The sequence below is a fragment of the Ranitomeya variabilis genome, chromosome 1 (assembly GCF_051348905.1).
Source record: "Ranitomeya variabilis isolate aRanVar5 chromosome 1, aRanVar5.hap1, whole genome shotgun sequence".
Lineage (NCBI taxonomy): Eukaryota > Metazoa > Chordata > Amphibia > Anura > Dendrobatidae > Ranitomeya > Ranitomeya variabilis.
This window is the reverse complement of record NC_135232.1, coordinates 726,938,128-726,964,237: the sequence shown is the minus strand read 5'-3', so window position 1 is coordinate 726,964,237 and position 26,110 is coordinate 726,938,128. Positions and strand designations below refer to the sequence as shown.

General features: G+C 45.3%; 1 protein-coding gene across 1 annotated transcript; it reads left to right on the top strand.

Annotated features, from left to right (window-relative positions):
* Window positions 1-607: 607 nt before the first annotated feature.
* Window positions 608-25,705, top strand: LOC143781719 (alpha-1-antitrypsin-like). The gene is made up of 5 exons (XM_077268470.1): window positions 608-664; window positions 4,910-5,548; window positions 6,238-6,508; window positions 24,892-25,039; window positions 25,394-25,705. The coding sequence occupies exons 2-5, from the start codon at window positions 4,915-4,917 to the stop codon at window positions 25,580-25,582; spliced, it is 1,242 nt and encodes a 413-aa protein (XP_077124585.1). The 5' UTR covers window positions 608-664; window positions 4,910-4,914; the 3' UTR covers window positions 25,583-25,705.
* Window positions 25,706-26,110: the final 405 nt, after the last annotated feature.

Genomic DNA, 26,110 nt, shown 5'->3' with positions numbered 1-26,110 from the left:
TATTGGTGTCTGTGATACCTGGTCAGATGAACTCCTTCAGTGCCATCGGACGTACCATAGCCCCCCTTAGTGGCGGAGCAACAGTACTGCAACGACCAGGACTCTGGGGCGCTGCATAGGAAGATTGGATTCACAGCTACACTGCTAGGTACTGCTGTGTAATGTCCTCCATGCTGCTGCTGCTTCTGAGCACATGTTACATAGTGGCAGAACAGCAGGAATCCCTCATGTCTGGGTGAACAATACACAAGAGACATTATAGCACCCAGTCTGCTCCTACTAACTCAACGACAGATGAAAATTTGGGTTAGCGCCTGGGAAACGTGTTTACAGTGCAGGACACAAGTGATGTAATGACCAGTGGTAGTGATATTCCGTATTCACACATAACAGCTTATTCTGAACGGTCGCCTAAAGCAGAAGTTACTGTTTAAGGATTTTGTAATTTTTCCACACCACTTTTGGGCTGAGCTGGCATGCAGCTTAACCCGAATATCTTGCATCACTGTTTATTCAGTAGAATCAATGAAACAGGACAAAGATTGCTGCAATCTGATTTGAAGAAAATAAAAATTGCATAAGTGAAAAAGTAAATATACACACATAAATATATATATATACAGGGAGAGAGGGCTTCACATCTCCACTCATCCCGAAGCTGCTGGTGAGTATTACATCTCAAATTTCTACTTAGTCTTCTGTCCTTACTGTAATTCAAATTTATCTCTCTTGGTGCCGACTTCTTGTATTTTGTCGAAAAAGCAAAGCTTAAGTGTAAAGTATGGGTGAGGTAGAGGATAGCGCCTCAGCCTCTGATAAAACAGGAGGCATATGTGAGACTAATGGATCTTGGAGACCATGGGATAATCTCACTGAAGTTCATTCCCAATTACTGGCCCATGTAATATACATATCTGCGATCACCTGACAATCATTTTGATCAGATGTTTTATGCCGGCATGAAAATAGCAGTTATTGGCAGAACATCGCACTCCTTCACTTTCTTCTTTTGGTTTCCATCCTACTAATCTTTAATATTTCTACTTCATATTCTCTCTCTTTCCTTTATTCTTCTTTGTGTGTAATTCATCTCCTATTTCTGAATTTCCTCTTCTCTGTCATTCTTGTTTTTATTACTTTTCATCTACTTTGTGCTTCCTCCTACTCTTCATTCTTTACCTATTTTTCCTTTTTTATTTTTTCTTGCCCTCCTTTATGTTCATTTTCTCTATTGCTTGTTTACTTTTCCCTTTTTTGTCCATTTTTTCTCTTTTACTTCTGCCTACGTTTACTTGTCCTTTTCATTTCCTGCTTATTCTTCTCATTGCTTTTCTCCGCTTCATATTTTTGATTTTTATCTTTTTGTCTTATCTTCTTCCGTGTTTTCTTTCTTTCCTTTCTCCAACTCCTTTTCTAGTTCTTCTTCATTCTCTTCTTATTTTTGATTCTTCTACCAATTATTCTTCTCTTTCTATATTTCCATTTATTGTTCTTTTCTTTCTTCTATTTTTTATTTCCATCTCTTCGTACATTCTTGCTTGTCCTCCTTCTTATTTTCTCTTCCTTTCTCCTTTTCCATTTCATCTTTCCTTTTCTCCCCTTGTTCTATTTTTCATTTTTCTTCTTCTCTCCTTATTTTCTTTTATTTTTCCATTTTTTTCTTTCATCTTCCTAATCCTCCTTCTTCACCTCATTATTCTTCTTTGCTGTATGCTCTTTCCTTTATTTACTTCCATTACCTCCTTCTACTTTTCTGCTTTCTTTTCTTCTACTTCTCATTCATCTCATTGCTTTTATTCTTCCTTACCTCCCCTTCTTCTCCTCCATCCATCTTTCTATTCCTTTACTCTGCAATCCCTAATTCTCTCTGTTCTAATTCTTGACTTTGTCTACCATTTCTAATTTTCTTTTCTATTTATCTTCCTCCTTATTGTCTATCATCTTAATCTTTCTCCTTTTCTTCCATTTTTTTCTCACTAATCTCTCTAGTTTGAGAAGTTGCTGTTGTCTCTTATCTTCTCTTTGTATTGTTTCTTCTTGGACGCTACCTTACTTTTGTTCTCCTGGTTTTAGCTGATCTTCTTACAGACTTTTTCTCCTCTGTATTTCTTATCCACACTGGTATTTTTTAATATATTCTTTATTATATTTTGTAAGTGAAAAATAAACAGAGAAGTGAACAATCACTATGTAGTAGTATTGTATATATGTATATATAACAGCGTATTGGAATAAAATGTCAATTTTAATGTATAAAATTAAAAGAAAAACCAAAAAACAAACATGCAAAAATTATCTAAAGTGCAATGTACTAGAAAACACAAAGACAACACAGTGGAGCATACAACAGGGTTGATACAATAGTATGATAGGACTTATTGGGACCCTAAGTCCTTTTGGCTACACCCTGGGTATGGCAATCATTGGTGTTCCCTATAACCGATATCGCACACTGACTGTACACAATATCATCAGGCGACAGATACAGGTACTCAACCAGGCCACGTGTAAACCCCACAATTATGCATCTGTAAGAGACCACAAGATGGCAGGTTCTGTGGACCGCCTCATGTAGGACATTCCCTGAGTCCCATAGAAATCAATGCCATGATCCTAAAACGTTTGCATATAGATTAAACAAAAATTAGCAGGTGCTGTACACAGTGTTCTTGCCACCCAGATCAACCAGCTTGCCACTAACCAGACCTTATTATTATTATTTATTTATATAGCACCATTGATTCCATGGTGCTGTACATGAGACGTTGAGACCTTATATGTTATAACATGTCCCATAGCTCATCAGTGGACTCTCATAATTCTCATTACATTTCTTAGGTTATAATACACGACAAATGGACCATAAGGAGGTGTCACCAATATTATGTAATGTTATGCTCTGCACACATACTCTGTACTATTGCACAGTGGGAAGCAACCCTACTAACTCAGGTCCTTCATGACATCCATAAGGTAAAACAAATGTGACCTGTAAACAAAATACAAAATGAAGTGGGACGAGAAGCCGAGGGGCCAGACTGACAAAGGGGTGGAGCTTCAGACCTCCCACTGTACACTGAGCACCTATTTTGCATATTAATTCAAACACAATGCTCTTTAAAAGTGGCTTGAAATTGTGAAAAAATGAAAATTTGTCAATTTATTTTAGGAGGATTCTATTTAAAACATTTAGATTGCAGTAAAAAGGACTTTTTATTTAAAGAGGACCAGGTCAAAAGGAAGCAGGTTCTTGTCGTGCATAATTCCCGCTGAGTATTGCATTTTTTCTTTTTTCTAAAATCTGACCTGTTTCCAAAGATATGTGTATTTTTTTTTGGTGCTGATTTTTATGGTCTTTATCAAGAGGACAGTGCTCAATCACATGGAAGTTATGCAGAGTGACCTAAGACACGCCCTCAGAAAAATCTTATGAGTCACGCCCACTTGGTAAACACCACAGAAATTAGCATTAAATAAAGAGGTCCCACATCTCTGGAGCCGTATGGCGGATGTTAATAAAAGAAAGATTGGCATACCCAGAGGAGCAGTGGGAATAACATTAGAACAAAAACTGACTGTGACCTGGTGAAAAAAGATTATTAAAAAAAAAACTCAGTTAAAAAAATAATAACTCAATAAATTTGGTCTGTGTCGCCTTTTTCTGAAAAGCATAACTTTTTTTTAGTTTTCTATCAATGGACATACGTGTGGGGTTGTTTTTTGCCTGGCGAGTACATTTTTTGTGAGGCACATATATCGTTTCATGAGTGCCGTATAATGTCCCCTTGATGAGAGACATGGGTGATTGTGCCCTTTACTCTCACTTTTACCTCTGACTTTCTAATTTTTGAACCTCATTGGGGGAGACACTATAAGGCCATACCATGTGTATATAAATGAAGGAGTTTGCTGTGGCACCGTGCAGCATCAACTTATCTTACCTCCTGATGAGCCATGTGGCGAAACGTGTAGAGGTCACATGACATCTGATTGGTAAGTACCCCCTCTGGCTGTTTCTATGTTATCATATATGCCGTACAGACAAGTTTTTTTCTTAAATAGACAGGGTTTGACCCACACTGCACCACTGTGGGGATTTAGCTGTTGCAGGCATCTTTGCCACTTTCTGCTTCCACTCATTATTGGCTCCTGGGATTGATGTTGACCAGAGATTCCCAGGGACAGCCATCATGGAGCAGGGACGCCATATCCACTGACAAGTAGGATGCCAACCTCCACTGTATAGGCAGGTCTTCAGCTCAGGTACAGCTCAGAGGGGTCACTTATCACATTCTTTATCATATATTAACTATCATAACTATACATGGTGAGTCACCTTCCCATTGACCTTTTAAACACCTGCTTTCCCATTCATCTTCCCTTTTTTCTCCGGCTGTTCCAATACAGTACTGTCCACCCAACCTTGATGGTATGAGTGTATATTAGCCATCACTTATCTATAGGGCACTTCAGAGCAGATAGGGCCAGTCACTGACGAGCAGGGACGTCATTCTCGTACTGTTTCATATAGGGTGCCAACCTCCGCAGGTAGGCAGGTGTACGGGCCAGGGACTGCCCATAGGGTGAATGCAGTGTGCCCTTTATAGTATGGTGTTTGTTTCTGTATTTGTTGTTTGTCCTTTTTAACTGCATTTTGTTATATTTTAATATCAACTTTTTTTCGTTGTTCCTCCATGATGGCCTTTCTCAAACTAAAACTCCCCTATTTATTTACTCTTGTAAATATCATGTTTTCATTACTTTTTACTACATTATTTTGGGGTATCAGCGGCGACCATAATACAGTAGGAGCTTTGTTCACTAACCTGTATATCAAGCCTTGAACATACCATAATTAATGAGAAATATAGTGGCTCACATACTTATGATGAATTCTTGTATTTTTCAGAGAAAATGAAGCTTTTCATTTTCCTGTGTTTCAGCCAAACTCTGCTTTGTGCATTTGTGTGTGAACACCATGGTGGACCACATGATGATGACCATGACCACGATGGCCACCACCACAACAATGAACCAGAAGCTTTGCTCAAGGTATCCACTGCAACCCTCAATTTCTACTACAAGATCTACTACCAACTGGCTGCTGCTCACCCTCATGACAACTTGCCCTTAGCTCCATTGAGTATCGCAAAAGCTTTTGCTTTACTCTCACTTGGTGCCAAGTCCAAGACCCTCAGTCAGATCCATGAAGGAATTGGTTTTAACAAATCCTCAGTATCAGATGAAATGATCCACAAAGGCTTCCAGAAGGTTCAAAACATCTTCAAGCAACTGAAAAGGGGACTTGAGTTGGACAGCACCAAAGTGTGGTTCATCGATTCCAAGCAGAATCTTATAAAGAAGTTCCTAGACGAAGCCCAAAAGTACTACCAATCATACTACATGCCCCTCAACTTCGAAAAACCAGAAGCCTTAGAACAAATCAATAGTTACGTGGAGAAGAAAACAAATGGGAAAATTAAAGCTCCTTTGGACAATATTGATCCGATGACCGATCTAGTTATCACCAACACAGTATTCTTCAAAGGTAAGGAAGAAAACGATCATCAATTGAATTTAGGAAATGAATATATCATGAAAGGCTGGTATGGGGGTCAAGAAAGAGGGAAGCCCCTATTTCCCCTAAAAATCATAGCAAGGCTCCATAGGCAGCAAAAGGAGACAATGGATCATAGCATTTTTTAAATTCTCTATTGGGCTCCTCCTCAAAGGAGTTTTAGTAATTTATGGAGATTGAATTCCCTTCACCTTCATCAGCTGAATGAAAAAGGCCAAGTTGCTCCGCTGAGTGCTGCGATCTTTTTGTTTACCAGGCATTGTCCTGTATATTTGGTAGTGACCATTCCTGGTTCTGTAGATCAGTCCCAATCTAGTGATTGAACTGTTGGATTGGGCACTATTAAATGAAAAGGACCGTGCCTGGTAAACAATGACTCAGGCTGGAGTCCGCAATCTCAAGGAGGGAGGTAGGAGTGAGGCCGTTGGAGATCAGATTTAATGATCTATTATAAAAGAAAAGTATCAGTTTTATAGCATCTGAAAATCGGGATAAAGAAATGTAAGAGCGGCATCACTTATTTGTAAGGAAACACAACAAATTTCACATCACCATGACACAAATAGAGAAAGAATGAAAACTTTGGAAGGTCAAAAACTGCAGAAATGTAGCAAATGTTAAATAAGGAATAAGTGAAATACTGGTGGGATTTCTTGTAGAATCCTGGGAGCACGCTTTCAATGTAGATCATACCAGAGAAGAAGACTTCCATGTGGATGAGAACACAGTAGTGAAGGTGCAGATGATGAGCAGAAAAGGAGAGTATCTCACGGGTTATATACCTGAGGCTGGATGCACATTGGTCGAAGTCCCCTACAAAGGAAACACCTCTGCAATTTTTGGCTTACCAGAGATGGGGAAGATGAATGATCCTAACAAAGCTCTTCAGAATATGTCATTAGAGGCATACAACAAAGCAATGAAACCAAGGTAACAATAACTATAGGATTTCTTTGTACACATTCACAAATATACAGAACTGACTTCATATTATACACCAGAGCTGCACTCACTATTCTGCTGGTGCAGTTAATGTGTACATACTGTACATTACATTAATGATCCTGTACTGATCCTGAGTTACATTTTGTATTACACTCCAGAGCTGTATTGACTATTCTGCTGGTGCAGTCACTGTGTGCATACATTACATTACTGATCCTGTACTGATCCTGAGTTACATTCTGAAGTATACTCCAGAGCTGCACTCAATATTCTTCTAGTGCAGTCAATGCGTACATACATTACATTACTAATCTTGTACTGATCCTGCGTTACATCCTGTATTATACTACAGAGCTGCACTCACTATTCGCTGGTGCAGTCACTGTGTACATACATTACATAACTGATCGCGTACTGATCCTGAGTTACATTCTGACGTATACTCCAGAGCTGCACTCACTATTCTGCTGGCGCAGTCACTGTGTACGTACAGTACATTACGTATCCTGTACTGGTCCTGAGTTATATCCTGCATTATACTCCACAGCTGCACTCATTATTCTGCTGGTGCAGTCACTGTATACATTACATTACTGATCATGAGTTACATCCTGTATTATACTCCAGAGCTGCACTCACTATTCTGCTGGTGCAGTTACTGTGTACATACATTACTGATCCTGTACTGATCCTGAGTTATATTCTGAAGTATACTCCAGAGCTGCACTCACTCTTCTGCTGGTGCAGTTACTGTGTACATACATTACTGATCCTGTACTGATCCTGAGTTGCATCCTGTATTATACCCCAGAGCTGCACTCACTATTCTGCTGGAGCAATCAATGTGTACATACATTACGTTACTGATCCTGAATTACATCTTGTATTATACTGCAGAGCTGCACTCACTATTCTTCTGGTGAAATCACTGTGTACATACATTACATTACTGATCCTGAGTTACATTCTGTTTTATACTCAAGAGCTGCAATCGCTATTCTGCTGGTGAAGTCACTGTGTGCATACATTACATTACTGATCCCGTACTGATCCTGAGTTACATCGTGTATTATACTACAGAGCTGCACTCATTATTCTGCTGGTGCAGTCACTGTGTACATGTGTACATACATTACATTACTGATCCTGTACTGATCCTGAGTTACATTCTGAATTATACTCCAGAGCTACACTCGCTATTCTTCTAGTGCAGTCACTGCGTACATACATTACATTACTAATCTTGTACTGATCCTGCGTTACATCCTGTATTATACTCCAGAGCTGGACTCACTATTCTGCTGGTGCAGTCACTGTGTACATACATTACTGATCCTGCCCTGATCCTGAGTTACATTTTGTATTATACTCCAGAGCTGCACTCACTATTCTGCTGGTGCAGTCACTGTGTACATACATTACATTACTGATCCCGTACTGATCCTGAGTTACATTCTGAAGTATACTCCAGAGCTGCACTCACTATTCTGCTGGCGCAGTCACTGTGTACGTACATTACATTACATATCCTGTACTGATCCTGAGTTATATCCTGCATTATACTCCACAGCTGCACTCATTATTCTGCTGGTGCAGTCACTGTATACATACATTACATTACTGATCCTGAGTTACATCCTGTATTATATTCCAGAGCTGCACTCACTATTCTGCTGGTGCAGTTACTGTGTACATACATTACTGATCCTGTACTGATCCTGAGTTATATTCTGAAGTATACTCCAGAGCTGCACTCACTATTCTGCTGGTGCAGTTACTGTGTACACACATTACTGATCCTGTACTGATCCTGAGTTGCATCCTGTATTATACCCCAAAGCTGCACTCACTATCCTGCTGGTGCAGTCACTGTGTGCATACATTACATTACTGATCCTGAGTTACATGCTGTATTATACTCCAGAGCTGCACTCACTATTCTGCTGGTGAACTCACTGTGTACATACATTACATTACTGATCCTGAGTTAGATTCCCTATTATTCTCCAGAGCTGCACTCACTATTCTGCTGGTGCAGTCACTGTATACATGCATTACATTACTAATCCTGTGCTGATCCTGAGTTACTTCCTATATTATACCCCAGAGCTGCACTCATTATTCTGCTGGAGCAATCACTGTGTACATTCATTACGTTACTGATCCTGAATTACATCCTGTATTATACTCTAGAGCTGCAATCACTATTCTTCTGGTGAAATCACTGTGTACATACATTACATTACTAATCCTGAGTTACATTCTGTTTTATACTCAAGAGATGCAATCGCTATTCTGCTGGTGCAGTCACTGTGTGCATACATTACATTACTGATCCTGTACTGATCCTGTACTGATCCTGAGTTACATCGTGCATTATACTACAGAGATGCACTCACTATTCTGCTGGTGCAGTCACTGTGTACACACATTACATTACTGATCCTGTACTGATCCTGAGTTACATCCTGTATTATAATACAGAGCTGCACTCACTATTCTGCTGGTGCAGTTACTGTGTACATACATTACATTACTGATCCTATACTGATCCTGAGTTACATCCTATATTATACCCCAAAGCTGCACTCACTATTCTGCTGGTGCAATCACTGTGTGCATACATTACATTACTGATCCTGAGTTACATGCTGTATTATACTCCAGAGCTGCACTCACTATTCTGCTGGTGAAATCACTGTGTACATACATTACATTACTGATCCTGAGTTAGATTCCCTATTATTCTCCAGAGCTGCACTCACTATTCTGCTGGTGCAGTCACTGTATACATACATTACATTACTAATCCTGTACTGATCCTGAGTTACATCCTGTATTATACCCCAGAGCTGCACTCACTATTCTGCTGGAGCAATCACTGTGTACATACATTACATTACTGATCCTGAGTTACATTCTGTTTTATACTCAAGAGCTGCAATCGCTATTCTGCTGGTGCAGTCACTGTGTGCATACATTACATTACTGATCTTGTACTGATCCTGAGTTACATCGTGTATTATACTACAGAGCTGCACTCATTATTCTGCTGGTGCAATCACTGTGTACATACATTACATTACTGATCCTGTACTGATCCTGAGTTACATCGTGTATTATACTACAGAGCTGCACTCATTATTCTGCTGGTGCATTTACTGTGTACATACATTACATTACTGATCCTGTACTGATCCTGAGTTACGTCCTGTATTATACTGCAGAGCTGCACTCACTATTCTGCTGGTGCAGTCACTGTGTACATACATTACATTACTGATCCTGAGTTACATTCTGTTTTATACTCAAGAACTGCAATCGCTATTCTGCTGGTGCAGTCACTGTGTGCATACATTACATTACTGATCCTGTACTGATCCTGAGTTACATCGTGTATTATACTACAGAGCTGCACTCATTATTCTGCTGGTGCAGTCACTGTGTACATACATTACATTACTGATCCTGTACTGATCCTGAGTTACATCGTGTATTATACTACAGAGCTGCACTCTGGTGAAATCACTGTGTACATACATTACATTACTGATCTTGACTTACATCCTGCATTATACCCCAGAGCTGCACTCACTATTCTTCTTGTGAAATCACTGTGTACATACATTACTGATCCTAAGTTACATTCTCTATTAGGCTATGTGCACACATTGCAGATTAGGCTTAGGGATTTCTGGTGCGGATTCTGCCTCTCCTGGCAGAAAACGCACCTGCAGATTTGTCGCATTTTTTGTGCGGTTCCGCAGCGTTTTTTGTGCGTTTTGCGGATTTGCTGTTTATTACCCCTGCGGTTTTCTATAATGGAATGGGTACAAAAACGCTGCAGATTCACAAAAAAGAATTGACATGCTACTTCTTTTAAACCGCAGCGTTTCCGCAGCGGATTTTCCGCAAAGTGTGCACAGCATTTTTTTCTCATTGATTTACATTGTAAATCAATTGCGGATCTGCACTGCAAAAAACGCTGCGGATCCGCAGAGAATCCGCAATGTGTGCACATACCCTAACACTCCAGAGCTGCACTCACTATTCTGCTGGTGCAGTTTCTGTGTAAATACATTATATTACTAATCCTGTACTGATCCTGAGTTACATCCTGTAGATCTTTTATTATAAAAATGAAAAACATAACAACAATAATAGCAGAAAACATAACAAAAATATTAGCCAGAAAATAATCAGTATACTGAACACTGGTCCAGCCGCTCATTCTCTCCTCTCACACATATTATACAGTATATACAGAACAATAACTTCAGGTCCGGTCACCAAACAAAATAATAATAACAAATAAAATAAACAATGGAAAACAAAGACTATATACATGAATTTTTTTTTTTTTTTTTTTTTTTTTAGTTTTAAATAAAATAACTACAAATTAAACAAATATATACAATACTACAAGCTATCCTCCATTCCCAACCCCCCGCACTGACCTGAGAGCTGGTCCTGCGTCTCATGCCTCAGTCCATGTCCAACGTCCATAGGCCAGATCAGGCAGTGCCAGTTTTTCCCCCAAACAACCCGGTGTCCCATAGTCCCACAAGATAATCCCACCTCCCCCCTTTTCCCACCACCCAACCTAACACCTACACCCAAATCTATATCCCCATATACAATATATACATTATATACAGCAGCACACACCACAATAATTACAAAACACGAAGCCCAAGTTCGGCGCCTGCAGCCCTACATCACTGTATAATGATCAAACAAAACAAAAATCTAGAGTGTCAGCAGCAGCCCACCACCAGGAAAGGAGATGACCAGACTAGGGCACACTAAAAGAAAAGCCCCTCCAGAGGAGCGCGGCCCTCCGTGCGCCCAGTCGCCCATACTCCAGAGAGTGCACCTTCACCAGGTCACCGAGTATGGTCCTAAACACATCGTCCACTGGGAGGATTTTTCGTTGCATCGATACTAAGCACCGTGCGTTCCACGTGTGATACCTAACCACTGCGCTAACTAGAAATAAGGTGCAGCGGTCCCGACCACCCAGGTCTCCAAAAGCTCCATAGGCCCATTCCGCATAGGAGAGACCGGCCAGCCGAGACCAGCCAATGAAGGCGCCCACCCTGTTGTACACCTCTGTGTTGAAGGGACAATGAAGCAGGAAGTGGTCCATGCTTTCCAGCAAGGTACCACAATGCTCCCGAGGACAATTCCTGTCCTCAGAGCTCCTACACTTCAGATTGTCCCTCACACACAGTTTCCCATGGAAGCAGCGCCAAGCCAAGTCCCAAAACTTCGAGGGGATCCTGATAGAATTCAAAAGATGCAAACCCACCCCAAGATCCCGACTTGGGCAGTCCCTGAGCGCCAGAGGCCTCTGGAAATGGGTCAACAGAACCCTACTGTCAAGTAGTTTCCTTGGCAGAGTCCTGATCTCCCACATTCCCAGACCCCACCGACGAATTACCTTCAGAACCAAGGTAGCGTAAGCCGGAAGATGTCCATGCGGTGTGCGAAGATCCTTCACTTGCCCTCCTGTCTCCCATTCCTGGAAGAAAGGCTGAAACCATCCCCTACAGGAGAATACCCACGGAGGAGCCCTCTCTTTCCAGAGGTTTGCGATATTGATCTTAATGAAGGTATCCACAAGGAATACCACAGGGTTGACCATACCCAACCCTCCTAGTCTCCTCGTACGGTAAGTAACCTCCCTCTTGACCAGGTTCAGTCTATTCCCCCATAACAGTTGGAAGAACAAACTGTAGACCCGAGTCCAGAGAGATTCCGGCAAGATGCACACACTGCCCAGATAAATCAGTAAAGGGAGCAGGTAAGTTTTGCTCAGGTTTACCCTTTCCCTTAGGGTCAAAGACCAACCCTTCCATTGGTTCACCTTCTGAGTGGCGATCTCTAGCCTGCTGTCCCAATTTTGTTTGGGGTAATCCCCCTGGCCAAATTCGATGCCAAGGACTTTTGCAGAGACTTTGGGTCCTGGAAGGGTGTCCGGGAGATCAAAACCAGGATCTCCTCCTCCCAGCCAGAGACTCTCACACTTATCCCGGTTGATCTTGGACCCGGATGCCTCCGAGTAGCGATCTACCTCTGACATCAGCCACCCTGCCTCCTCGTGAGAGGAAGCAAACACAGTGACATCATCGGCATACGCCACCACCCTCAGAGTGGCTTCCGGTGCTGCCTGATCCATCCCGATCCCGGCCAACGGTCCACGCTCCACCCTCCTAAGAAGAGGGTCAATCGCAAACACGTACAGCAGCGGGCTCAAGGGACAACCCTGGCGAACACCGGACCCAACCTCAAAAGAGCTACCAATCCAACCATTCACAAGCGGGAAACTCTCTGCCCCACTGTACAAGGTCTTAAGCCAATCAACAAACCCCCCCGGCAGGCCATATCTCAGAAGGACGGACCAGAGGTACTCGTGATTAACCCGATCAAACGCTTTTGCCTGGTCCAGTGACAGCATGTACCCCTTCCAGTGACCAGCCCTACCCTGCTCCACTGCCTCTCGGACACAGAGCACAGCACTAAATGTGCTGCGGCCTGGAACAGAGCAATGCTGGGCCCCCGAAAGGAGTCGGGGTGCAAATTTCACCAGCCGATTAAACAGCACCTTTGCTAGAACCTTCCTGTCTGCATTGAGAAGCGCTATGGGACGCCAATTCTCAATGCAAGACGGGTCCTTACCCTTTGACAAAATGATCAGAGCAGACCTCCTCATTGACTTCGGCAGAGTGCCCGAGGAAAGACACTCATTGAATACCTCAGTCAAGAGGGGAACCAAAACGTCCTTAAAGGTCTTATAGAATTCAGATGTTAAGCCATCTGGACCAGGCGATTTTTTGGGAGCAAGCCCTTCAATCGCCAACTGAACTTCCTCTTCCCTGATCATTTCTGTCAAAACGTCAAGAGAGGGGTCTACCCCTGGTTCGGGGACAGCTTCTGCCAGGAAAGCCGACATCTCATCCCAATCAAGATCCCTCTTCCCCAAGAGGTGCGAGTAGAAGGATCTGACAACCTCCAGGATCCCTGATCTGGATCGCCTCAGGGACCCCGTAGTGTCGACCAGTCCTGTAACCACTTTACTATTCACTGACATCTTGCAGTTTCTGTAAGGGTCGGGCGAGCGGTACTTCCCGTAATCCCTCTCAAAAACCAAAGATGCGTGTCTATCGTACTGACACCTCATAAGCAAAGATTTCACTCTGGAGATCTCCTCGCGGCTACCTCCAGTTGAGACAAGATGCTCGAGTTTCCTCCTCAGACCCTGATGTGGACATCCACCAGGCGAGCCTCACTAGCTATACTATTAAGGGCGACGCTATCATAAGTCAGCTTGTCTCTGGAACCTCCTCTATCTCGGGGCCTCGTGACAGCATTGAAGTCCCCTCCAAAGACAACCTGCCGACTTGTAAAAAGGTAGGGCTTGATCCTCATAAAGAGACACTTCCGGTCCCACTTAGATTGGGGACCATAGATGTTAATGAGCCGGAGCTCTTGTCCCTTCATGAGGACATCTAAGATCAGGCACCTCCCCATTTCTAACTCAATAACCCATCGGCATTCCACCGGTGCGGTAAAAAGGACCGCCACTCCGCTATACGGCTCGGCCGCAAGAGACCAATAGGAGGGCCCGAGTCTCCACTCCCTCTTAGCTTTAAACACATCTGCCATGTTTGGCAGCCTGGTCTCTTGCAAAAAGAAAATGTCAGCTTCAACCCGGCTGAGAAAATCAAAGGCCGCAAATCTAGCTGTATTTGACTTTATGCTGGCGACATTAATGGACGCCAGCGTCAACGGAGTGGGTTCCGCCATCATTGGTGATTGAGTTAGATGGCTTTCTTTTTCCCACTCCCCTTATCCTCTGCCTCAGAGGAGGAATCCTTCCCCCTCTTTAATGACATGGAGGTATCCATTTCCACGCGTTTTTTATTTTTTTCGTCCTCGTCTCCGGACTCTGGGCCAGTCCCTCCCTCCAAGGATCTTACGTTCCCAGAAGGAGGAGACTCGGCGCCCCCTGTGAGCCCCGCCGAAGCCAGAACCTCACCCTCAGCTTCCTCCTCAGAGGAAGAGATGTTTTCAAGGGCTTGGAACCGGTTAGAAAGACCAACCAGAGGGGAGTCTGTTTTTCCTTCCTTAGGTACCTTGGTCAGAGTGAGAGAAGATTTTTTATCTCCCTTCTTTCTCTTCTTTTTGGTGCCGAGCTTACGCTTGTCCTCTAGCCACTGCCTATTATCCTCATCCATACTTTCATAATGGGAGGACTCTGAGGCAGTGGCACTCTCCTCCCTGTGGATCCTCCTGACCTCCTCATCCAACTCATCATCCCTTGGGGCCTCAGCAGCAAGACTGGCATCCAGGACAGGGGCCGCCCCAGTAGCCCGAGGCTCGCCCAGCTCCCTATCCTGTCTGCGCTTGTCTAGACGCCTTTGCTGGGCAGGCGTCTTTTTATTGCTTTTCTTCCTTGGCCCCTCAGCTCCCTCACCCTTGCTAGTCCCTTCCCCAGCAGAATCAGCCTCACGGCTTTCTCCCACCGGGGTCACGACTGCGTTAGCGAAGGAGCGAGGACAACGGCTGAATGGGTGACCTAACTCACCACACAGGTGGCACCTAATCTCCACACAAGATGCAGCAAGATGGCCGACATCCCCACACAATGCACACTTCTGCACAGTGCAGTTTGCGCTGAAGTGTGTGGGGTCGCCGCACCTGTGACAGAGCTTCGGTTGCCCCTGGTAGAAGACCAGGATACGATCCCTACCCAGGAAGGCAGATGATGGTATGTGGGCAACCGTACCACCTGAACGCTTAAGTTTTACCATAAACGTCCAGGCCCCTGACCAGATACCAAACTCGTCATGGTTTTTCTTTGGCATCTCCACTACCTCTCCATACCGGCCAAGCCACGTCATGATGTCATAACAAGAAAGCGACTCGTTACATGTCATCACGGTCACTTTCTTGACTTGATTTTGGCGAGACACCGCCTGAACGGCAAAGTCTCGCCAGCCGGGCTCATTTTTTGCCAACTCATAGTTCGACCAGAAAAGTTCAAGCCCCTCCGGCCGAACAAAGCTGACATCAAACTCAGGTGTGGAATAGGGATGTATCAAGGCGTAGATGTCAATCGCCTTGAAGCCCATCCTCAGCAGGAGCTCCACAACCTTCGACCTTGGAGGACACGCATCACTGCCCCTCCACCGAAGACGGACCACATTCCTACGCACACTACCCAGCCCGGCTGTTGGGAGGGACCACACTGTATCCCCCCCTCTTTGCTCTCGGAAGGCCCCGAGGCCATGCCTCTCTATCCAGAAGGATAGATCAACCTCTCGACCCTCTACCATTAGTGATCTCTCTCCCTTCTCTAGAGCCTCCAGGAGACGCCATTGCAACATGCCGTCCCCAGAGCCCAGAGACGAGGAGGACGCCCTATTTCCCCCGGAGGTGACAGCAGCATAACTCCTGACAGGTGCTGCCACCACCGGGGGGGCAACCGGACCAGTGACCACATCCACACCAACAGTATCACCATTACCCACCTCCATAACCTCCTCACCCTCCACCAAACCAGCAACCACACCACTAGACAAAGAGTTTTCCTCATCCATACCCACCACCACATTCACTCCTGCTGGACCAGTGACAACAGGGGGTGACATTTTGGCCTCCGCATCATCAGGCACAAGGGGCTGAGTCTCCTCCACAGAACTGGAGGTGACCTCACCCCTGGTTTTATGTGTGCCCTCCGCATCATCAGTTGATATTTTCCGCTGCTTCATGGTTGCTACCAGGCGCCACTGATCTTTCGCTGCTGTGAGGCACCGCTGATCCTTAGCATCAGGATCTTGTTGACCAGCGGCGCCAACACAGAACAGGACTTTGGTGGGAGGACCGGAACGCCCAGCCCCGGTAACCCCCTCACACTGCCGCCGCTTCTCAACTAAGTGATCAGCGGCAACAGCATTCAGGGGCACCGAGGCTACCGGAGCTGCCCCTGACACCGGGCTGCTCCCCCCTCCCACTGGGGAGCGCACCACAGTATCGTGGCCTGATTTTTCGCCCGCCGCCGGGCCTCCCTCACTGTCCAGCCTCTCGGCTGATGCACCTGCTGCTACGTCCCCGCTACTACAAGCAGAAACGGAGCTCTGCGCCTCACTACATTGCTTTGTAGTCTCCCCGCGCCTTTGCACCGGATCCACAGCAGAACCCGGGCTGGGCTGGGCAACGGGGCTTATACAGCGAGCTGACCCTGCAGCCGACTCAGGGGGTACAGGGAGGGGGGCATATACATAGCTTACCGCTTCCTGCAGCTTAGGTTTGATCTTCTTCACCTTTTTTTTCCGGCCCCCAGGTGCCTCCTCTGGCAAATCATCACCAAGATGGAAGTTCTGAAGGCACACTGGGGACTCCAGGAGCTTGATCTCGGCCATTAGTGCCCCTCCCTGGCCGATGTCACTGTCCTCCCCAGAGCCAGCAGAACTGCGACGAGATGTCATTGTCGCCTGTCCAGCAGGGAGCTCGCTGCACGTGGCCTGTGAGTGACTAAGCAGGCTGCCAGGTGGGGCTTTCTGCTGGTCATCATCCTCCTCCTCATCATCATCATCCACCTGGCACTCAGGCTGCAGTCCCATCTGCCTTTGCTCTCTGTTATCAGCCATTTCTCTGAATCGATCTTCATTAATAAGTTTTTCCTTAAATGGTCCACTTTTTTCTCTGATGAAAGCTTTTCTGACTTCAAGCTCATTGATGTCATCCTTCAGTCTCCTTACCTCTGCCTGGAGCTGATTCTTCCTCGGTTTGGAGGAACCTGCAGCTTTGTTGCTTGTGCAGCGCAGCTCCTCTCGGAGCCTCGTGATGGTCTTGCTTGCGTCTTCATACTCACGGAGGTGGCTCATGACCCGGGAGGCATAGGTGGACACAGACTCCCGGGGGCTCTGCAGCGCCCAACCCTCTTCAGTGAGGTCGGCTTCACCTCCGTGAGCACTCAGCTTTCCTCCAGAAGGACCGCCATCTTGCACACTAGCAGGCTTCTCCTCCATGGAAGCCTTGCGGCTTCTCTGGGTCTCTGCAGACCTGGGGGGAGTAGGAGCCACATTGCTGCGACTCCTGGTGGAGCGTCTCACCCCCGAATCCTCTGATGTGCAGGCTGGTTGCTGGTTCCTTCTGCCCCCCACCAGCCTGGTCCGGGAAGCAGAAGCCTGGGACTTGGCTCCTTCACTCATCCCAGGAAACCCACTCCCTCCCTGGGTAAGAGAGAGAGCAGGTCCCCAGGTGGAGAGGTGGTGGTTCTCAGGAGCTCAGGAGCACACTGCAGGTTCAGCAGCGACCGCACCCACAATCAGCACAGCGAGTAGCAGCTGAGCAGAGCTGCACCCACTATTCTGCTGGTGCAGTCACTGTGTACATACATTACATTACTGATCCTGCACTGATCCTGAGTTACATATTGTATTATACTCCAGAGCTGCACTCGCTATTCTGCTGGTGCAGTCACTGTGTACATACATTACATTACTGATCCTGTACTGATCCTGAGTTATATTTTGTATTATACTCCAGAGCTGCACTCACTATTCTGCTGGTGCAGTTACTGTGTACATACATTACATTACTGATCCTGAGTTACATGCTGTATTATACTCCAGAGCTGCACTCACTATTCTGCTGGTGCAGTTACTGTGTACATACATTACATTACTGATCCTATACTGATCCTGAGTTACATCCTATATTATACCCCAAAGCTGCACTCACTATTCTGCTGGTGCAATCACTGTGTGCATACATTACATTACTGATCCTGAGTTACATGCTGTATTATACTCCAGAGCTGCACTCACTATTCTGCTGGTGAAATCACTGTGTACATACATTACATTACTGATCCTGAGTTAGATTCCCTATTATTCTCCAGAGCTGCACTCACTATTCTGCTGGTGCAGTCACTGTATACATACATTACATTACTAATCCTGTACTGATCCTGAGTTACATCCTGTATTATACCCCAGAGCTGCACTCACTATTCTGCTGGAGCAATCACTGTGTACATACATTACATTACTGATCCTGAGTTACATTCTGTTTTATACTCAAGAGCTGCAATCGCTATTCTGCTGGTGCAGTCACTGTGTGCATACATTACATTACTGATCTTGTACTGATCCTGAGTTACATCGTGTATTATACTACAGAGCTGCACTCATTATTCTGCTGGTGCAATCACTGTGTACATACATTACATTACTGATCCTGTACTGATCCTGAGTTACATCGTGTATTATACTACAGAGCTGCACTCATTATTCTGCTGGTGCATTTACTGTGTACATACATTACATTACTGATCCTGTACTGATCCTGAGTTACGTCCTGTATTATACTGCAGAGCTGCACTCACTATTCTGCTGGTGCAGTCACTGTGTGCATACATTACATTACTGATCCTGTACTGATCCTGAGTTACATCGTGTATTATACTACAGAGCTGCACTCTGGTGAAATCACTGTGTACATACATTACATTACTGATCTTGACTTACATCCTGCATTATACCCCAGAGCTGCACTCACTATTCTTCTTGTGAAATCACTGTGTACATACACTCACTGGCCACTTTATTAGGTACACCTGTCCAACTTCTTGTTAACACTTAATTTCTAATCAGCCAATCACATGGCGGCAACTCAGTGCATTTAGGCATGTAGACATGGTCAAGACAATCTCCTGCAGTTCAAAACGAGCATCAGTATGGGGAAGAAAGGTGATTTGAGTGCCTTTGAACGTGGCATGGTTGTTGGTGCCAGAAGGGCTGGTCTGAGTATTTCAGAAACTGCTGATCTACTGGGAGTTTCACGCACAACCATCTCTAGGGTTTACAGAGAATGGTCCGAAAAAGAAAAAAAATCCAGTGAGCGGCAGTTCTGCGGGCGGAAATGCCTTGTTGATGCCAGAGGTCAGAGGAGAATGGGCAGACTGGTTCGAGCTGATAGAAAGGCAACAGTGACTCAAATCGCCACCCGTTACAACCAAGGTAGGCCTAAGAGCATCTCTGAACGCACAGTGCGTCGAACTTTGAGGCAGATGGGCTACAGCAGCAGAAGACCACACCGGGTACCACTCCTTTCAGCTAAGAACAGGAAACTGAGGCTACAATTTGTACAAGCTCATCGAAATTGGACAGTAGAAGATTGGAAAAACGTTGCTTGGTCTGATGAGTCTCGATTTCTGCTGCGACATTCGGATGGTAGGGTCAGAATTTGGCGTAAACAACATGAAAGCATGGATCCATCCTGCCTTGTATGGAGCATCTTTGGGATGTGCAGCCGACAAATCTGCGGCAACTGTGTGATGCCATCATGTCAATATGGACCAAAATCTCTGAGGAATGCTTCCAGCACCTTGTTGAATCTATGCCACGAAGAATTGAGGCAGTTCTGAAGGCAAAAGGGGGTCCAACCCGTTACTAGCATGGTGTACCTAATAAAGTGGCCGGTGAGTGTACATTACTGATCCTAAGTTACATTCTCTATTAGGCTATGTGCACACATTGCGGATTAGGCTTAGGGATTTCTGGTGCGGATTCTGCCTCTCCTGGCAGAAAACGCACCTGCAGATTTGTCGCATTTTTTGTGCGGTTCCGCAGCGTTTTTTGTGCGTTTTGCGGATTTGCTGTTTATTACCCCTGCGGTTTTCTATAATGGAATGGGTACAAAAACGCTGCAGATTCACAAAAAAGAATTGACATGCTACTTCTTTTAAACCGCAGCGTTTCCGCAGCGGATTTTCCGCAAAGTGTGCACAGCATTTTTTTCTCATTGATTTACATTGTAAATCAATTGCGGATCTGCACTGCAAAAAACGCTGCGGATCCGCAGAGAATCCGCAATGTGTGCACATACCCTAACACTCCAGAGCTGCACTCACTATTCTGCTGGTGCAGTTTCTGTGTAAATACATTATATTACTAATCCTGTACTGATCCTGAGTTACATCCTGTATTATACTCCAGAGCTGCACTCATTATTCTGCCGCAGCAGTCACTGTGTGCATACATTACAGTACTGATCCTGAGTTAAATTCTGTATTATACTCCAGAGCTGCACTCGCTATTCTGCAGGTGCAGTCACTGTGTACATACATTACATTACTGATCCTATACTGATCCTGAGTTACATCCTGTATTTTACTACAGAGCTGCACTCACTATTCTGCTGGTGCAGTCACTCTGTACATACATCACATTACTGATCCTGTACTGATCCTGAGTTACCAAGTGCATTATACTCCAGGGCTGCACTCACTATTCTGCTGGTGCAGTCACTGTGTACATACATTACATTACTAATCCTGTACTGATCCTGAGTTACATCCTGTATTATACTCCAGAGCTGCAGTCACTATTCTGCTGGTGCAGCCACTGTGTACATACACTCACTGGCCACTTTATTAGGTACACCTGTCCAACTTCTTGTTAACACTTAATTTCTAATCAGCCAATCACATGGCGGCAACTCAGTGCATTTAGGCATGTAGACATGGTCAAGACAATCTCCTGCAGTTCAAACCGAGCATCAGTATGGGGAAGAAAGGTGATTTGAGTGCCTTTGAACGTGGCATGGTTGTTGGTGCCAGAAGGGCTGGTCTGAGTATTTCAGAAACTGCTGATCTACTGGGATTTTCACGCACAACCATCTCTAGGGTTTACAGAGAATGGTCTGAAAAAGAAAAAAAATCCAGTGAGCGGCAGTTCTGTGGGCGGAAATGCCTTGTTGATGCCAGAGGTCAGAGGAGAATGGGCAGACTGGTTCGAGCTGATAGAAAGGCAACAGTGACTCAAATCGCCACCCGTTACAACCAAGGTAGGCCTAAGAGCATCTCTGAACGCACAGTGCGTCGAACTTTGAGACAGATGGGCTACAGCAGCAGAAGACCACACCGGGTACCACTCCTTTCAGCTAAGAACAGGAAACTGAGGCTACAATTTGTACAAGCTCATCGAAATTGGACAGTAGAAGATTGGAAAAACGTTGCTTGGTCTGATGAGTCTCGATTTCTGCTGCGACATTCGGATGGTAGGGTCAGAATTTGGCGTAAACAACATGAAAGCATGGATCCATCCTGCCTTGTATGGAGCATCTTTGGGATGTGCAGCCGACAAATCTGCGGCAACTGTGTGATGCCATCATGTCAATATGGACCAAAATCTCTGAGGAATGCTTCCAGCACCTTGTTGAATCTATGCCACGAAGAATTGAGGCAGTTCTGAAGGCAAAAGGGGGTCCAACCCGTTACTAGCATGGTGTACCTAATAAAGTGGCCGGTGAGTGTACATTGCAATAATAATCCTGTACTGATTCTCAGTTACATCCTGTATTATTATTATTATTATTATTATTATTATTATTTATTTATATAGCACCATTAATTCCATGGTGCTGTACATGAGAAAGGGGTTACATACAGAGTTATAGATGTCGTTTACAGTAAACAAGTTTACAGTGACAGACTGGTACAGAGGGGAGAGGACACTGTCCTTGCGGACTTACATTCTGTGGGATAGTGGGGAAGAGGCAGAAGGTAGGGGTTAGGCGTTGGCGAGGCGGCGGCTCTGGCAATGGCGAGGCGGCGGCTCTGGCGATGGAGAGGCAGCGGCTCTGGCGATGGAGAGGCAGTGGCTCTGGCGATGGAGAGACAGTGGCTCTGGCGATGGAGAGGCAACAGCTCAGGCGATGGAGAGGCAGCGGCTCTGGCGATGGAGAGGCAGCGGCTCTGGCAATGGAGAGGCAGTGGCTCTGGTGATGGAGAGGCAGCGGCTTTGGCGATGGAGAGGCAGCGGCTCTGGCAATGGAGAGGCGGCAGAATGGTTATTGCAGGCTGTAGGCTTTCTTGAAGAGATGGGTTTCCAGGTTCCGTCTGAAGGATCCGAGGGTGGTGGATAGTCGGATGTGTTGAGGCAAGGAATTCCAGAGGATGGGGGATATTCGGGAGAAATCTTGGAGGCGGTTGTGTGAGGAACGAATAAGTGTGGAGAAGAGTAGGAGGTCTTGGGAGGATCGGAGATTACGTGAGGGAAGATATTCGGAGATTAGTTCAGAGATATAGGGAGGGGACAGGTTGTGGATGGCTTTGTAGATCAGTGTTAGTAGTTTGAACTGGATTCGTTGGGGAATTGGGAGCCAGTGGAGGGATTTGCAGAGGGGAGAAGCAGGGGAGTAGCGAGGAAAGAGGTGGATTAGCCGGGCAGCAGAGTTGAGGACAGACTGGAGTGGTGCAAGAGAATTAGCGGGGAGGCCACAGAGGAGGGTGTTGCAGTAGTCGAGGCAGGAGATGATGAGGGCATACACAAGAGTTTTTGTAGATTGTGGGCTGAGGAAGGAACGAATTCTGTCAATATTTTTGAGTTGGAGGCGACAGGAGGTGGCAAGAGTTTGGACGTGCAGTTTGAAGGACAGGGCAGAGTCGAGAGTTACCCCGAGGCAGCGGATTTCAGGTGCGGGAGAGAGCGTGATGCCGTTTACCATAATAGATAGGTCAGGTAGGGGGGATACGTGAGATGGGGGAAAGATGATGAGTTCGGTTTTGTCTACATTGAGTTTTAGGAAGCGAAAGGTGAAGAAGGAGGATATGGCTGACAGACACTTTAGGATTCTGGACAGCAGAGAGGTGACATCTGGGCCAGAGAGGTAGATCTGAGTGTCGTCCGCATACAGGTGGTACTGGAAGCCATGGGACTTTATGAGTTGTCCTAGGCCAAGGGTATGGATGGAAAAAAGTAGGGGCCCTAGGACAGAGCCTTGAGGGACTCCAACAGAGAGAGGGCGGGATGAGGAGGTGGTATGGGAGTGGGAAACGCTAAATGTGCGGTCGGAAAGGTATGAGGCAATCCAGGACAGGGCAAGGTCTTTGATGCCAAGGGAAGAAAGAATCTGCAGCAGTAGGCAGTGATCGACTGTGTCGAAAGCAGAGGACAGGTAAAGAAGGAGGAGGATGGAGAACTGTCTGTTAGCTTTGGCTGTGAGTAAGTCATTAATAATTTTTGTCAGGGCAGTTTCGGTGGAGTGGTGGGGCGGAAGCCAGATTGGAGGTTGTCAAGGAGAGAGTTAGATGAGAGGTGGGAGGAAATTTGAGCATGGACATACTGCTCAAGGAGTTTTGAAGCAAACAGGAGCAGTGATATGGGGCGGTAGCTGGGCATAGCAGTTGGGTCAAGGTTAGTTTTTTTGGGGATGGGTGTGATGGTGGCATGTTTGAAGGCAGAGGGGAAGGTACCAGAAGATAGCGATAGGTTGAAGAGATGGGTTAGGGCTGGAATGAGCATGTCAGTGAGGTTGGGGAGCAGGTGGGAGGGGATGGGGTCAAGTGCACAGGTGGTGAGGTGCGATTTGGAAAAGAGGTGAGTAAGCTCTCCTTCAGTGATGTTGGAGAGGGAGGTTATTAGGGAAGGGCAGAGGTCTGGTATATGGAGTGGTTGGGGTCGTGGAACAGTTAGGGTTTGCCTTGTTTGGTCGATCTTGTTTTTGAAGTAGGTGGCAAAGTCCTCGGAAGAGATGAGAGGAGTTTGAGGTGGCAGTGGTGGGCGGAGGAGGGAGGTAAATGTGTTGAATAGTTGTTTTGGGTTATAGGATAGTGAAGATACAAGGTTAGTGAAATAGGTCTGTTTAGCGGAGGTGAGGGCTAATTTGAAGTCAAATGTAGCTTGTTTGAAAGCAGTGAAGTCGTCTGGCAGGCATGTTTTCTTCCAACACCGCTCCGCAACCCTGGATGCTTGTCGAAGTTTTTTTGTGAGATTGTTATGCCAAGGTTGCCTATTGGTTCGTCGAACTCTAGAGCTGCGCTCACTATTCTGCTAGAGCAGTCACTGTTTACATACATCACATTACTGATCCTGAGTTACATCCTCTATTATACTCCAGAGCTGCACTCACTATTCCTCTGATGAAATCACTGTGCACACACATTACATTACTGATCCTAAGTTACATTCTGTATTATACTCCAGAGCTGCACTCACTATTTTGCTGGTGCAGTTACTGTGTGCATACATTACATTACTGATCCTGAGTTACATTCTGTATTATACTCCAGAGCTGCACTCGCTATTCTTCTAGTGCAGACACTGTGTACATACATTACAGATGCTGAGTTAGATCCTATATTATACCTCAGAGCTGCACTCACACTTCTGCTATTTACAGGCTGTGACTGGTATGGTATTCGTCCTTGGTGCAGGTTAGTTGCTCAGTATGGTTTTGCAGATGAAAACTGACTTATTATTGTAACGGTACAATTAAGTTATGATTGCAGTGTGAACATGGACTTTTTAGTGGGACATTTCTATGATATAATGAGACTTCTTCCCGTTGCACAGAGAGATTATTCTATCAATTCCAAAATTTTCCATGTCCGGAGAACTTGATCTTAAGCGCGTACTAGAACATTTGGGTATCACAAAGGTATTTTCTGACCACGCCGACCTATCCGGGATTACGGGAGACTCCAGGCTAAAATTGTCAAAGGTAAAATTAATTTTGGGTTTGAGCAAAGAATCATTTTTAGGGACTGAATCTCCTTAATGAGACCGACTGGAATCACATTGGCAATGCCCCATGGGAAGAATTATGCAAATTAGTTCACCCCTCCCAACATATTTTAGTCAAAAAAAGACATTTTTATTAAAATAAATTGTCCAAAGATTTACGCATCATTTCACGAGCAGCACAAGGAAAGGTCAGTTGCCTTCTCTGGTCATTGCAGTTGATTCTTGGGGGACTTGTAGGAGGGAATGTTCCTAATTTGACCACTCCCTTAAAGACTCAATAAGAGAACAGGTGACCTATGTTTTATGACTTTTCTGCTCTCATCCTCTGTAGGCTGTCCATAAAGCCGTGCTGAAAATGGATGAGGAGGGAATAGAATACGCTGCTGCCACGGCCATTGGGATATCCAAGCTCAGTTCTCCAACACACATCACATTTAACAGACAGTTCTTATTCTCCATCTTCAACAAAGATATTTCCAACGATATTTTTACTGGAAAAATGATGAACCCAACAAAATAGAATGAGATCCAACACGTTTGTCACACAATAAAGCGCTGTGCCTACTCTCTAAGCTGTTCTTACTCTAGTCTTGTATTATCAGTGTTACGGCAGCTGCCCTGATAACATGATGTACATCCCTCCATGACTGTTGCCATCAATTACTGTCTTTAGCTGTCACTCATTATACATGTGAGTCCAATGATTGACTGCAGTGGTCACATGGATGTTTGGTAAGTGGCAGCTGCAGGAAGTATGTAGACACCAGTGGAGGGGCACTGGCCAGCAGAGTAGTCAACTGGTTGAGTACAGGATTTTTTTGTTGTATCTCACCTATACCTTTTTAGCAGGGCTGGTTTTACACCAAGTCGGAACCTTGCAATGACTTCAGACCACTAAACGAGCATGATTGACAATATTGAAGTCGTTTGGTGCTAGTTTATCGGCCTCTTTACACGATGACAAATTTTGGGCAGAGAACGATCACCAGTAGATCAATCTGTCCCCATTAGGCTACTTTCACACTAGCGTCGTACTCGGCCCGTCGCA